General features: G+C 41.5%; 1 protein-coding gene and 1 non-coding gene across 3 annotated transcripts in view; one reads left to right on the top strand and one right to left on the bottom strand.

The window, feature by feature from the left end:
• The window catches only part of LOC124564066 (inter-alpha-trypsin inhibitor heavy chain H4-like), a 158,094-nt gene that overhangs the window by 114,748 nt on the left and 26,481 nt on the right, over window positions 1–16,865 (bottom strand). For both annotated transcript variants that reach the window (XM_047130991.1, XM_047130995.1), the window contains exons 3-5: window positions 10,835–10,945; window positions 7,412–7,550; window positions 4,551–4,665 (exon numbers count right to left, since the gene is read on the bottom strand). In XM_047130991.1, coding sequence (XP_046986947.1) covers window positions 4,551–4,665; window positions 7,412–7,550; window positions 10,835–10,945 — 365 coding nt within the window. The remainder of the gene's footprint in view (window positions 1–4,550; window positions 4,666–7,411; window positions 7,551–10,834; window positions 10,946–16,865) is intronic.
• Trnat-ugu lies at window positions 4,277–4,350 on the top strand. Its single transcript has one exon. It is a non-coding gene; the product is annotated as a tRNA-Thr (tRNA).

Here is a 16,865-nt window from a genome sequence, read left to right as displayed (position 1 = left end):
AATGTTTAGGAAAACGAAATGGTAATCTGCTCTCTTATATTCCCTTAGCAAGCATATTCCTACTGCTTCCACAACTGATAATGAATATTGTATTATATATTGTCACCGCAGCTGTAACGTTAATTCTCTGTGGAAGTCAGAGCTTTCGACAATATTCACTGTTGTCTTCGTCAAGAAATCAACTGATTATAGCAGAATACGGAATCGCACAGGTGTATTGATGTACTAGTACACACTGCGACTTTAGTTGACACCGGCAGCAAGATCCAAATGTCATTTGCCGCATTTTTGTTTCCACAGACACATAATACGTGATATGCTTCTATACTGTCTCTCGATATCGAGTACCAGCTCACACACACTGCTGAATATGATTCTCGTATCCCTATTCATATATAAGAACTTAATCATTTCCGTCCCAAAGAAAGCAGGTGTTAACAGGTGTGAAAAATTTCATAAGTAATGGCTGCAAAATACTAACACGAATCCTTTACAGACGAATGCAAAAACTGGTAAAAGCCGACCTCGAGGAAGATCAGTTTGGACTCCGTAGAGATGTTGGAACACACAAGGATACTGACCCTACGACTTAAATAAGAAGACAGGTTAATGAAAGGCAAACCTACGTTTCTAGCCTGGAAGCCGCTCTTTCGAATTCTGAAGGTAGCAGGGTTAAAATACAGGGATCGAAAGGCTCTTCACAATTTGGTCAAAAACCAAATGGCAGCTACAAAAGTCGAGGGACACGCAAGGGAAGCAATGATTCAGGAGGGAGTGAGACAAGGTTGTAGTCTATCCCCGATGTTATTCAATTTATACAGGGTGGTCCATTGATAGTGACCGGGCCAAATATCTTACGAAATAAGCATCAAACGAAAAAACTACAAAGAACGAAACTCGTCTAGCTTGAAGGGGGAAACCAGATGGCAGTGTGGTTGGCACGTTAGATGTTGCTGCCATAGGTCCAACAGATATCAACTGCGTTTCTTAAATAGGAAACCCCATTTCTATTACATATTCGTGTAGTACGTAAAGAAATATGAATGTTTTAGTTGGAACACTTTTTTCGCTTTGTGATGGATGGCGCTGTAACAGTCACAAATGTAATAAATACGTGGTATCAAGTAACATTCCTCCAGTGCGGACGGTATTTGCTTCGTGATACGTTACCCGTGTTAAAATGGACCGTTTACCAATTGCTGAAAAGGTCGATATCGTGTTGATGTATGGCTATTGTGCTCAAAATGCCCAACGGGCATGTGCTATGTATGCTGCTCGGTATCCTGGACGACATCACCCAAGTGTCCGGACCGTTCGACGGATAGTTACGCTATTTAAGGAAACAGGAAGTGTGCAGTCATATGTGAAACGTCAACCACGACCTGCAACAAATGATGATGCCCAAGTAGGTGTTTTAGCTGTTGTCACGGTTATTCCACACATCAGCAGCAGACAAATTGGGCGAGAATCGGGAATCTCAAAAACGTCGGTGTTGAGAATGCTACATCAACATCGATTGCACCCGTACCATATTTCTATGCACCAGGAATTGCATGGCGACAACTTTGAATGTCGTGTACAGTTCTGCCATTGGGCACAAGAGAAATTACGGAACGATGACAGACTTTTTGTACTCGTTCTATTTAGCGACGAAGCTTCAAAAAAAAAAAAAAAAATGGTTCAAATGGCTCTGAGCAATATGGGACTTAACATCTGTGGTCATCAGTCCCCTAGAACTTAGAATTGCTTAAACCTAACTAACCTAAGGACATCACACACATCCATGCCCGAGGCAGGATTCGAACCCGCGACCGTAGCAATCGCGCGGTTCCGGACTGCGCGCCTAGAACCGCTAGACCACCGCGGCCGGCGACGAAGCTTCATTCACCAACAGCGGTAACGTAAACCAGCATAATATGCACTATTGGGCAACGGAAAATCCACGATGGCTGCGACAAGTGGAACATCAGCGACTCTGGCGGGTTAATGTATGGTGGGGCATTATGGGAGGAAGAATAATTGTCCCCCATTTTATCGATGGCTATCTAAATGCTGCAATGTATGCTGATTTCCTACGTAATGTTCTACCGATGTTACAAAAAGGTGTTTCACTGCATGACAGAATGGCAATGTACTTCCAACATGATGGATGTCCGACACATAGCTCGCGTGCGGTTGAAGCGGTATTGAATATCATATTTCATGACAGGTGGATTGGTCGTCGAAGCACCATACCCTGGGTCCGCAAGTTCACCGGGTCTGACGTCCCCGGATATCTTTCTGTGGGGAAAGTTGAAGGATATTTGCTATCGTGATCCACCGACAACGCCTGACAACATGCGTCAGCGCATTGTCAATGCATGTGCGAACATTATGGAAGGCGAACTACTCGCTATTAAGACGAATATCGTTACACGTATTGCCAAATGCATTAAGGTTGACGGACATCATTTTGCGCATTTATTACATTAATGTGGTATTTACAGATAATCAGGCTGTAACAACATGCGTTCTCAGAAATGATAAGTTCACAAAGGTACTTGTATCACATTGGAACAACCGAAATAAAATGTTCAAATGTACCTACGTTCCGTATTTTAATTTAAAAAACCTACCTGTTACCAATTGTTCGTCTAAAATTGTGAGCCATATGTTTGTGACTATTAGAACGCCATCTATCACAAATCTAAAAAAGTGGCCCAACTAAAACATTCATATTTCTTTACGTACTACACGAATATGTAATAAAAATTGGGTTCCTATTTTTAAAAAACGCAGTTGATATCCGTTTGACCTATGGCAGCCCTATCTAGCGGGCCAACCATAGCGCCATCTGGTTTCCCCCTTGAAGATAGACAAGTTTCGTTCTTTGTGGGTTTTTCGTTTGACGCTTATTTCGTGAGATATTTTGCCCGATCACAATCAATGGACCACCCTGTATAGTGAGCAAGCAGTAAAGGAAACAAAAGAAAAATTGTGAAAAGGAATTAAAATCCACGGAGAAGAAACAAAAATTTTGAGTTTTCCTGATGACATTGTAACTCTGTCAGAGACAGCTAAGGATCAGGAAACGCAGTTGAACGGAATGGACAGCATCCTGAAAGGAGGATATAAGATGAAAACCAACAAAAGCAAATCGAGAATAATGGAATGTAGTCGCATTAAATCAGATGATACTGAGGGAATTAGATTAGGAAATGAGTCACTTAAAGTAGTAGATTTGTTTTGCTATCTGGGAAGGAAAATAAGTAATGATGGTCGAAGTAGAGAGAATATATAATGTATACTTGCTATTTTTAAGGAAGTGGAATACAGCCACGTATGGAAGTGAGACGTGGACGATAAATAGTTTACACGAGAACAGAAGAGATGCTTTCGAAACGTCGTGGTACAGAAGAATCCTGAAGATTAGGTGGGTAGATCACGTAACTAATGAGGAGGCACTGAATACAACTGGGGAGAAGAGGAATTTGTGGTACAACTTGACTAGAAGAACGGATCGGTTGAGAGGACAGGTTCTGAGGCGTCAAGGGATCACTAATTTAGTACTGAAGGGAAACGTGGAGAGTAAAAATCATAGAGAGAGACCAAGAGATGAATACACTAAGTAGATTCAGAAGGATGTAGGTTGCAACAGGGCTAAAAACCGTTTATGCTCCAACAATGTGTTACGTTTATTAGTGAGGCAACTGCAGACCTTTCTTGGATTCCTGTACATGATTTACGACGATGCTGGGAAACTAGAGCCAAAATTATCCTTCATGTGTTAATCCCAGTTACAGATAGCCAATATAGAACTATATATATACGAAGACAGTCACTTGTTCTCGAAAGAACGGTTACTGTTGTTGACCGTGCAGCTTTTCCCTGGAATAAATTATGACTAACTGACAACCTCAGCTGCCGACAGGTGTTGTTGATATACCGCGATGTGGACAGCTGACAATGTGTGCCCCGACCGGTACTCGAACCCGGGATCTCCTGCTTACATGGCAGACGCTCTATCCATCTGAGCCACCGAGGACACAGATGAATAGCGCGACTGCAGGGACTTATCCCTTGCACGCTTGCTACCCAGCTATTGACCTTCGTCTGTGCGAATGCGCACAGGTTGCCCAAACTCTTACGGGAATCGCCAAAGCGTGCGCGAGTAATGAGTGGATGGGCAAATGTCTATAAGGTACAATACGTATCTAGAATTGTGGACAGTTGGGAATGTGAGTCTTCACCGGAAGCGCGCAACGATAAGTCCCTGCAGTCACGCTATTCATCTGTGTCCTCGGTGGCTCAGATGGATAGAGCGTCTGCCATGTAAGCTGGAGATCCCGGGTTCGAGTCCCGGTCGGGGCACACATTTTCAGCTGTCCACATGGAGGTATATCAACAACACCTGTCGGCAGCTGAGGTTGTCAGTTAGTCATAATATAGAACTGCTCAGCGACAAGATACCTTACATCTGAAACACTTTGTGTCAATATTCCCGAACACTTCGTCCAAGCTGAGCTTGCAGTTGAGTGATACTTCTGTTAGTGCACTTCATGACGACTTACAATCATTGTTCAGCGACTCCAGGACCTCGTTGCTCTGTCGCAGTGTGGGAACCTCCACCAGACGCAGAGGCGCTTTCTCCTCTATATGCACCTCAACCGCCAGGTCATTTACTAGCTGCAACAAGAAAATGTTGGGAGTCATTATTTAGTTACGCCGAAAAACACTGATAGCTATACAGAAACGCTGAAACTAAAATTCGTTAGTACTAGAATCTGACATTATGATAACACCCACTATGCAGTTTCTTGAAATAAGGGAATGTAAATCATGCATCGAACAAGGTTCTTAAGGCCGGAGAAACCATCCTCGTCAAGTATTCCGACAATTTACATAGTTTGTGGTCACGCAAAATCCGAGGTTTTACGGCGCTGTTATTGACTGTAAGGGCTAGAGGAATCTTTATACTGGATGATCTCTTCCAGTATCTCATATCTCCTCCATCGCAACGGGCAGAGCTTTTGTTGTCACTGTCATTGTGATCCAGCTGGTAGCCACAGGTCTGAACCTGGTCGATGATTGAGAATTTTCTGCATCTGTTTATTTTAGTATTATCTACTTGACTTTATCAACAAGCAAGAGATAGTACTCTCGTCTCGCTCTATAGTCTCCCAACACTCTTCGTTCACTCAGGTGTAGGAGGAGTTGGGTACAAATCTCCATCTGGCTATATAGTTTCCCTACATCAATTAAGCAAATGTCGAGGCAATTCCTGTGGAAAGAAAAAAACCGATTTCGTTCCCTGTCCCTAACTTATGTGAATTTGAACTCTGCTTCCAATAACTTCCTTGTCAAGGGGACGTATTCTCCTACCTTCCTTTATAGGTTACCTTTTTTTCTGTACTGGGTCCTGTACATTGTATTTGTTATTACTTTCACTTCATATGCCCTTTCCTATGGCCAACATCTGTGTGTGTGTGTGTGTGTGTGTGTGTGTGTGTGTGTGTGTGTGTGTGTGTGTGTACGCGGGTGTGTGTGTGAGAGTGAGGGAGTGAGTGTGTGAGAGGGGGACAGAGAGAGAGAGAGAGAGAGAGAAAGAGAGAGAGAGAGAGAGGGAGGGAGGGATGGAGGGAGGAAAGGGTGGATGATAATGGGAATGTCTTGGTCAACTACTTCTTCAATCATTCTTAAGCACATAGTCTTGTACTTAGATCTAATTATGAATGAGTACCTTCATTAAAGTGCAAGTAATGCAAAATTACAATACTAGTGATGAATGACAAGGTCTTAGGATGACGAGCAAGTACACGTAAACGAAGATTGGTCGAGCAGGTGTTTTGTAAACCTATTTTTTCATGTGTAATTAATTACGGTTACTTAAGAGTCTTCCAACAAACAGCTACATAGTATCCTATTTCCTACAAGTTATATTACGTGATTATTCTACTCAAGCTCAGTCAGGACAGTTACTCAATGGTATTATATGATAGATACTGATTCTAATGGCTTATTACCAATAGTGTAATTGACTTGGACCTATTCGCCTCATTATGCACAATATGTTACATGTATTTACATCCAGTATCTGTATCAATCGTCAATCCTCTTCAGTTCGCTGCTATCAAAGGATTGTTGTGAGGCATGTTATATTTGTTACCACAATGTCTCTGTATCTATTGATAATCCACTGAAATTCCATGCTATCAGATGGCTGTCTGTATATACCTGTGTACGTGTACTTACTCTCTTGTTGTATTATTATGATCGCTAGGTCTATTGGTTAATTTAGATGTATTTGTATCAGGGTTGTAGCACCTTTGTAACGTTATTTCAGCAAATATTGGCGAGGATAGCTTGTGACGTACAACGGAATGATTTCTTTTTCTCCCTCGATAAGACCAGTTCTGGAGAACTCTAACCTGAGGGAAAAGTAGACATCGCAGGTTTGCAGTATTTGATTGACTTGAGAAAAATGTGTGGGAAATCTTGGGACTTAACTGCTAAGGCCATCAGTCCCTAAGCTTACACACTACTTAACCTAAATTATCCTACGGACAAACATACACACCCATGCCCGAGGGAGGACTCTTATTCATTAGACTCTTCATTCCTTTCAGCAGATTCTATAATTCTTCTCCACTTCATAGCAATGTCAACACTGATATCCTTTCACCTTGAATTTTAATTCCGCTCTTGAACCATTTTTTTTTATTTCCGTCATTGGTTCTTCGAGGGAATTGTACAGGATAAAAACTATAGAGGAAGGCAGATATTGGAATACATCTGACACAAGTAATTAAGGTCGTCTGATACAAGAGTTACTCTGAGATGGTGAGGTTGGCACAGGAGAGAAATTCATGGCGGGTTGCATCATACCATTCAGAAAATGGTTCAAATGGCTCTGAGCACTATGGGACTTAACATCTATGGTCATCAGTCCCCTAGAACATAGAACTACTTAAACCTAACTAACCTAAGGACATCACACACATCCATGCCCAAGGCAGGATTCGAACCTGCGACCGTGGCAGTCGCGCGGCTCCGGACTGAGCGCCTAGAACCGCTAGACCACCGCGGCCGCCACCATTCAGAAGACTGCTGTCACAAAAAAGAGCGGCTCCCCCTGTCGGATGTTCGAGTCCTCCCTCGGGCATGGGTGTGTGTGTTGTCCTTAGCGTAAGTTAGTTAGATTAAGTCTTGTGTAAGCCTAGGGACCGATGACTTCAGCAGTTTGGTCCCATAGTAACTTACCACAAATTTCCAAATTTTCACAAAAAAGAAGTTCACTCTAGTACCAAGGAAGTTCTCTTACTCTTCTAGTACAAACATAGTTCTACATTAGAGGTAACACGGACAGTATAATAGAAGTAACAGTCGCCTGTGATACGGCATTTGCCCCCCCGTTAGCCAGTGGTGGGCATACCTGTCGAGGATTGATGTTGATGCGGAGGTTGTAGGCGCCTGTTTCTCTCTGCAACAGCTCCTCATATGTCAGGTTGAAGGTTACTTTTTTCTGCGCCTCAACATTCACCCACACGTGTACCACTTTGGAATCGCGTGCACTGCAACATTCGATAGTAACATTACGCTAACAAATAAAAATAACGTAAGATATTTGTAATACGGTGAATGAAAGTCATAAACTCGTTCATCCGCGCCCGCGCACGCTCGGGAACACACACACACACACACACACACACACACGAACACAAGGAAACACATATATCCATAAACCTTTTAGATCCCTCTTCTAGGTAACTATTAGGAGAGATATCAGTAAATCTGGATTCATTTCATTGTCAATTTCTTTCTCCAAAGTTCGGAAAACGTGACCCACTTAAGAATGGTTGAACATATCTGTGGAGGAGATTAGTGTTTAACGTCCCGTCGACTACGAGGTCGTTAGAGACGGAAGACGGAGCAGAAGCTCGGCTTAGGGAAGAATGGGGAAGGAAATCGGTCGTGCCCTTTCACAGAAGACATCCCGGCATTTGCCTGAAGTGATTTAGTGACACCACAGAAAACCTAAATCAGGATGGTCGGACGAGGATTTCAACCGTCGTCCTCCCGAATGAACATATCTGTAAATTAGATTCTGTGTCACTTACAATGGTGGTTTCAGAAGGGCCTCGTCACTGAATATACCACGTACCATGTCTCTTACCATGTATTAAGATATCTGATTTCACCTACTAGGAGTTTTTGAGATTTATCTAAGGAATTTGCCTCTGCATTTCGCAACACTATTCTGAAGAAACTCAAAGTTTAAGGCTTTCACGGAAAAATGAATAAGTGGTTCACGTCATATTTAACCGATAAGACGCAGGGGGTCATTTTACATTGCTCATGCAGCTTTTACGATGAATCTTCCGAGTGAGAAAAATTACTACGGAATACTTAATTTTATTTTAGTCTACAATTTAAAAAAAATTGTCCTCAGACTATCGATTTCCGTCAGTAGTGACCGTCTTCAGATCTGCAGAAAACAAGGAAACCAAACACAGCTGAGGGAGAGTCTATACTTTGTAATCAAGCATTATGTTACAATGAAAAGCGTTACTGTCATACATACGAAATATGTGCTTAAAATGTGATGACGCACGCCTGTTCAGAACATTTCCTGATCAATAAATTCGGTGTGGAATCGTCAAATAAATCTATTTAGTTTATAGTCTGGTGATGATACGTTGTTCACGACTGGCATTTTAATCTGAAATAGAAGGTGGAGAAGTTCCGCATTCATCAGTTTCAGCGATTTCTTTTCTAATTCTTTAAGAAGTTGGTAGCAATGTATGTTTTGCTGTTCAGTTTAGATATTCCTAGTTGGGTCTCTGTGAACAAATATTTCATTTTTTGCAAATAACTCTTCTGTTTTATCAATACAACCCCGTGTCTGCTGTAGTGGCCATTGTCTCCTCTTTGTCTAACTTCCGACTAACATCTTTACTGGCTGGATAATTTCCAGTTTCGGCATCTTTGCTGCTTAACATGTAATTTTAGTCTGAACTAAGACGCGCCCGACTCTTTTCTTCTTAACATTTATTCAGCAAAGTAAGTTCACCATCATTCAGCTTGATATTTGTTTAGTCAGTTACTTCGTAATTAAAGCAATGTTAATCAAAGGCAAACTTAGTTTTTGCAATATTTGAAATCTGAAATTTCGACAGTTTTCTAAAAGTTTTGTTTCACTTTTTTTCGATTTTGTAACATTATTCTGAACCCTATCAGAAATCTCTTGTCACAAAAGCTGAAATTTGTTACAAAAATATTCTTTACTTACTTGTAAATGTTGTTCAAAATCTTCTCTATTAAATACCTTTTTTCGATTCATGTAACTAGGCCTTCATTCTGTTAATCTCAGATTTGGTTTTAACTGATAAAGAAAATGTTGAATCCTGTTTAATTTTCACCTTGGCTTACGGCACCTGCTGCAATACATTGCTTGTTGGTCTTAATATTGATTATCTCGGAACTTATTTTCTGCTTTAGTTCACGGAACCTTTTAACTCTTGTGTAAACAAGACATGGCGGTAGTTTCACAAGCTGTAACATAATCAAAACTTATGATCAAGGATCTGTAGTATTTGTTTCGTTTAATCCAGTCCGTGATCATAACAAAGAAAGATCTTCACCTGAGGATAAAAAAAGAATTTGTGATCACTGACTGGAATAAAATAAACATAATATACATTTCCTGGATCTCTGTTTTTATTCACAACAATGTCGCGGGTAGTGAAATTATTACTGGCGTTTTGCAGGGCTTGATTCTGGGGCCTACTGACCCTCCACGTTAAAGCAATGAAGCAGAAATAGTGAACTTTCGTGGTAATACGAGCGGCATAACGAAGCTCGCTAGAGGTGCAACAGCAGAAGAAGCAATAAATGAAAAGTTCAAATGTATTATTGATTGGTTCTGGTCAAATAGTCTACTACTTAATTTATAAGCACCCTTTATTCAATGCTTTATGAGGCAAATCATAAATAACAATACGCTTGAAGGAAAGTAAACACGGAAAACTGATTGCTCTAGCCATGAGTTATAAATCTTCTCAAACGATAGAGTTCAGCGACAGTTTCTCTTGGTCTAATTGCTGATTTTGGATGTAAAAGCATTGTAAAAGTAGCTTACTTTTCTCATACGTTTGTTCATTAACGTCATGTGAAATAATTTTATGGGGCAATTTCGCGTGTAGATACAAATGATTCGTTGCAAGGAGACATCCTGTAATCATAATATCTGATGTTGGCTCTCATATTTCATTTAGGTAAGTGTTTAAAAACTAGGAAAACTAACAACTTACTCACAACAGATTTACTTGCTTAAGGAGTTTTTTGTTAGCAGTCAGGGGCAATTGGAAAATATCATGCCATCTCCCTTGTCAGCTAAACTTGCCGTGATGTAATGAAAGTTCTAGAAAAAACTTGAGATTATTTCTGCCTGACAGCTCTTTCTACTCAACAGATGAACTCCTGGGCAGACACTGTCCGTATATGATTGGGTTGTACTTACGAGAAATAGTTATAGGACTATAAAAAGTTTGTTTTGTGGGTGGCCAGCATGTAGATATGACTTCACAGAGAAAAAGTATCATGTTTGTGAATGCACTTGTATGTTCCACATCGTAGAGGGTGGTCATGAATATGGCAACTAAAGCACACATAGATATGTACACACACACACACACACACACACACACACACACACACGCACACACATTTATGACAAGACCCTAGGTTGCTTTTTTGAAGTGCATTATTAGATGAGAATCTGGTAGCTGCTTGGCTGTTGGCATGTGCCGCTGCCTCTGAGACGTTACTACAGCTGCGTGTGCGTGTATACCCCCACCTGAGAGCGACGTGTGCCGCGCCGCGGCCTTCCGCCACCGCTGCCTGGTACTGCTGGCGGGCCTCCTCTTTGCCTCGCACGAACGCCTCATACGCCACGCCGTCCATCTCTCTGCAAAAACAGTCACCCACGTCACTCACTTTCCTCCTACAAAATTTGCAGTCAGTGGGTGTGTCGAATCAGTCATTCAGAGACAATAGCAGAACAGCACGGATGCACGATAAATCTCATTTCATCAGTACAAAACCCCTCTTCACGCACAACGTAAAGGCACAGTAAATTCTCATTACAGATACACCAATTTATTTTCTTTCTTAATTTGTTATAAATTTGCTTCAAATCATCTTATTTGGTGTACAAGCTGATGTACAATCACAATAGCAATGTGATGCCACCGATGAGCGGCGTGTAAAACTAACCAACATTGTGCAAAGAACGTAAAATATCTGTATTAAGTAGTACAAAATAAAATTCTGTATTCAGTAGTACACTGAAGTGGAAAAGTCATGGGCCAGCGAATGCACATACGCAGATGGTGGTAGTACCACATACACAAATTATGAAAGGGTAGTACATTAGCGGAGCTGAAATTTGTACTCAGGTGATTCATGTGAAAGGATTTTAGACGTAATTAAGACCTCACGGCGAGAATTAACAGACTTTGAACGCGGGACGTTAATTGGAGCTAGACGCATTGGACACTCCACTTCGAAATTCGTTAGGGAATTCAATGTCCCAAGTTCCACAGTGTCAAGGGTTTGTCGAGGATACCAAATTTCAGGCGTTTCCTCTCAACACGGACAACGTAAAGGCCGATGGCCTTTACTTAAAGACCGATAGCATAGGATTTTGTGTAGAGTTGTCTCTGCTAACAAACAAGCAACATTGGGTGAAATAACAGCACAAATCAATGTGGGACGTACGACGATCATATCCGTTAGGACAAAGAGGCGAAATTTTGCACTAATGGGCTATAGCTGCAGACGACCGACGCGAGTGCCTCTGTTGACAGCACGACATCACCTGTAACACCTCTCCTGGGGCCGGCCAGTGTGGCCGAGCCGTTCTAGGCGCTACAGTCTGGAACCGCGCGACCGCTCCGGTCGCAGGTTCGAATCTTGCCTCGGCCATGGATATGTGTGATGTCCTAAGTTTAGTTAGGTTTAAGTAGTTCTAAGTTCTAGGGGGCTGGTGACCTCAGAAGTTAAGTCCCATAGTGCTCAGAGCCATTTGAACCTCTCCTGGGCTCGTGACCACATCGGTTGGACCCTAGACGCCTGGGAAGCCCTTGCCTTGTTAGATGAATCCTGATTTCTGTTGGTAAGAGCTGATGGTAGCGCAGACCCCACGATGGCACGGACCCCAAGTTGTCTGCGAGGCACTGTGCAAGATTCTGGTAGCTCCATAATGGTGTGGGTTGGGTTTACATAGAATGGACTGGCTCCTCGGAATGTTCGGCTACTTGCAGATCATTTGCAGCCATTCAGGGACTTCAAGTTCCCACACAACGAGGGAATTTTTATGCATGACAATATCCCATGTCACCAAGCCACAGTTGTTCGCAGTTCGTTGGAAGAAGTGCAAGTGTATGATTTGGCCACCCAGGTCGTCCGACATGAATTCCATCGAACGTTTATGGGACATAATCGAGAATGCTCGTGCACAAAAACCGGCACGGGCACACATTCGTTTCTCTGGATGGCTGTAGAGGCAGCAGGCCTAATTGTTTCTTCAGGGGACATCCGACGACTTGTTGAGTCCATGCCGAGTTGCTGCACAACGACGCGCAAAAGGATGTCCGATACATTTTTAGGAGGTATCCCATGACTCACTGTGTGCGACAATTCTTATTACATCATTCATACCCAACTAGTGCGAGCAAGACGGGTTGTCGTAGAACTTGGCTTTTTCCACACAAAAATCGGACGGGACAGAGCTAATCACAACTGGAAATGTTTGACAGGAGATTTCCAGTTCCGTCATTCGCTTGATCACCGAGGGAAACTTTCCTGAACAATGGGTCGACACTGCAGATTGTAAATGAATTTGTTTCTGTGGCAATGTGTTTTAAATAAAAACTGTCTGTACATGTATTGCTTGTGAATATATGATTGATTGAATATGATGTATGCATGTGTGTGAGATGACTGAAGCCACTTCATCACATGGCAAAACCTATAGAGTTATTGACAATACTGTTACAGAGGTATCTATCAGTGTGAGAGTATGAACTTTGTTCTGGCTAACGAAGGTCAATGAAATATCCTACAGTTGCTGTTTGTTCATAACGTCCTGAATCAGGTCCTCCTAGTCCTAAATCGGCTGAAGTCACTGGACTTTGCCCAACTAATATTTTATGTCCAGCCATTGCCGATGCCGAAGATCTGACAGTACTGTGCCTTTATTTGCCACAACTGTTACGAAGTGACTGTTGTACCGTACGGTGAAAAACCAGTAGGCACATGTGTAGTGGCAGCATTGCCTGACGAAAGCGGCCTGGTTTCCCCCCTCCACCACTCGGCAGCCAAGTGCTGGAAGGTGCTGTCCCCTGAGAATTTGTTCAGGATGTTGTGAACAAACTGAAAGTGACATTTCAAGTCGGCCGGAGTAGCCGTACGGTTCTAGAGCTACAGCCTGGAACCGAGCGACCGCTACAGCCGCAGGTTCGAATCCTGCCTCGGGCATGGATGTGTGTGATGTCCTTAGGTTAGTTAGGTTTAATTGGTTCTAAGTTATAGGCGACTGATGACCTCAGAAGTTAAGTCACATAGTGCTCAGAGCCATTTTTTTGACATTTCAAAAAAGGCACAAGTCTCTCTGAATTTTCATTTCACTAAAAGTGAAGTAATCAATAAAATGTACTGTTCTGACTATTATTTCAAGATGTTGACTATACTTGTTTTCATTTGCAGTACGGGGAAAGAGAGACTCTCCAATGTGTACATTGTTGCAGAGTGGATTACAACAAACAATCTCGTTATCGATAAACATACAAGAGGAAAAAATTACTTTATTAAAAAGGATGCACTTCAAACAGAGGTGACTGAAACTGACCATTATTTTCAGTCGAAATAGTTAATTCATCTGTGATTAAATTTTGAAAATTTAACTGTTGAAAATTGTGAAAAGATTTCGTATGAATTCCACAAAAGAGTAAATAAATATTTCTAGTAGGAACTCTTGTAGTCCTTTCTAAATAACTATTGGTCCTAAAATTCATTTTGAGGAGTGATTATTTTAGATTGAGGTGATAAAATTTGAGTCAGAAAACCATCACAGTCTTTCGTAACACTACAAATACTACAAATTATTTTAATTACTATTTTGATTGTGAACTCTGCATTTTTGTTTTTATTTTGTTTCCATAGTAATTATTCCGAGTGCGTCTGGGTGAATGGGTTCAGCGTTTTATTGGTATGTTATTTGTTGCACAAGGTATTACATGAAATAACAGTGTTGTTAGGCCTCATTGTAGCTTGCTGACCACACATTCGCCAAAGTTGCATCAGTTATATGTAAAAGTTACTAAAGCACAGTACTTGAACAACATGTGTTTGCATTTTATTTGCTATAACACGGTGTTGGGTGGCTGTTTCACCCACGATCAACATTCGTTATTCGAAGAGATGCTGAAGTTATAAAACACGATATCTGCATTATAACTGATATCAAATAAAAATGAAAACTCTGAAGCATTAACCATTCGGTGGATGCGCCTTTCAGATTTCTATGATTGGACACCTAGCGATCCATTTAGCAATTCAAGTAGTTTTGAAATTTTAAACGAAAATTTTTTGACTTACAGTCATAAGTATATAACAGTTCAAATCTGTCACATTCGTGAGCCCATTTGAATATCCGCCCAACAGATCCGTCACGTCTGGCGCACGTGCTGAAATAATTTAGACCTTGGTCAAACCTAAAGAGGTGGCGATCCATGGCCTCCATGGCTTCTTCATTGGTCTTCCTCAGTGGCCTTACTTCCTGCTTAGTGGTCAACGAGCTAAGGTAGAAGCGACAACCTGCGCAGGATGAGCCTGTGCTGACAGAGCGAGAAGTGGGACCTGCACACGGACCTACACACGGATTCTGCAGCCAGCATATGATTTCGAGCAATGGTCCAACCTATTTTGTTCAAATACAGATCAATATAAAGTGTATCATACCAAATTGCACCGAGTGATGTGTACTGTTGTCGAATCAAACAAAGTGAATGTGTTTACTAGTAATGCTTGTCATTCATTATTAATCGGCATTAAGGGACCTTTAGTTACCTTGTGTGGCCTACCGAGACGACATTCAAACTAGTGTTTTACCACACTTCTTTTCAGCCGATCAGAAGTTCATTTGGTGTAACTGCACGTTCCATATTCGAAATTCGAACGTTATAAATGTATTTGCTACTACTGATACTTTTGTAGGAATGCAGATGCTAGGCTACTTCTTTTAATTCTGTTCTAGGTGTTTAACTTTCTTAAAATAATTCTAAACTTGATGGCCAACGATATAAGTGGTGTTGTCTTACATTCTTTTACACAATTTTATAAATTGGGGTTGTTATAGATTGTGATGGTAAAACTGTAATTTTGAGTTCCGCTCTTGATTGAGTTTTGGATTCACATGAATGTTTTTGCGCTGATAGTAAAAAATTCGTTATTATTGCAATGTTGTTGTGCATACCTTTTGACCACTCCACTCACTACCATCACACTATGGCAGCAGAGAGTTGTTTAGATCTACAGTTCTCTCGGTTTTGGGTCCAGCGCATTTCTACTGGATGTAACGGTTCAGTTCCATCACGACGCGAGACTGTGGTGTACTGGAGCCTTTTCACCACCTCTGTGGCAGGTTAGCTACTAAGAACCAGGATCCCTTCGAAATTCACTGATATCTCAAGACAAATGGGCTTCAGAAACGAAGACCAGTCTTTCCTTCATTCCTATCGTCGTGTCCATTTTTTATTGGAACAGGGCAAGGAATGACTAGCAGTGGTAGAACGTACCCGCCACCGTGCACCATATGGTAGCTACTGGAGTATATGTGTAATATATGTGTATTTGTTGATCGAGACGTACTCTCTCCACATGGCAAGTCTCATTCTTCTGTTCTGAGCAGTTCGTCAGGTTGTTCTCTCTTGATTCCATGAAAAGTTTGAGCATGTTTTGTTGAAGAGGCAAATTCTCATTTTGCAACACGTCATCGACGGAATTGCAATAAATCTGCTGCCTCTCTTCTACCGTCATGGTTTCATAAAGCAGACACTGTAGTATGACGTGGAAAAGTGTGCTAGTGGCTCTGCACACACATCTGAGTTACTTTTTTTTCTCTCTATACCTTATAAATATTTCTGGATATGACCATGTACTGTCAGATAATGCCCATGGCCAACAGTTCGTTGAACGCAAATCATTTGTAATCTCTCCCTGCCATTTAATAGGAAATAATACTCCATCTTTCAGTACAAATTCAGTCTGGTCTATTGACGTACTTTATCTGTGCTGTGCATAACTGGTAAGAAAATCAAGGTTTTGTTCTTTTTAGTGACAGATGTGGTCACACAAAAATGGTCTCGAGAAGCGAAAAGACAAGATCAGACATTCCTGATTTTATATTCTGGTAACGAAGAACATGAAGCCTTTTCCAAGGATATTTTCAATCAGAGGGTAACTCCTACAGTAACTAAAAGCCTATCATTATAAAACGTATTCTCAATACAAGGTGCGTAACGACAGGATACCCAGTTTACCGAGTTCAATAGCGAGTCCACTGCTACGGGAAATTGAAGTACGTCGTCCCGAATACGCGTCCGAAGTGTTACTACTGTAGTTATCTATCGATGTACGGTCGTTGTTCAGCTGGAAGATCTTACGGCCATTTAGTTATAAGAACAGCAAGACAGTGGCCTGGATGATCCAGAATTACACTGCACTATTCGGTGTTTCTTCTATGTATTCGTCCTAAATAATACCAAAAAGTGGTGCAATCTTATGAAGAATGTTTCTTTCCTGTTGGCGGTAAGTTGCTTGTTCAA

Source organism: Schistocerca americana, chromosome 1, assembly GCF_021461395.2.
Source record: "Schistocerca americana isolate TAMUIC-IGC-003095 chromosome 1, iqSchAmer2.1, whole genome shotgun sequence".
Taxonomy (NCBI): Eukaryota; Metazoa; Arthropoda; class Insecta; order Orthoptera; family Acrididae; genus Schistocerca; species Schistocerca americana.
Note: the sequence above shows the minus strand (reverse complement) of the source record. Positions and strands in the feature narration are given on the sequence as shown.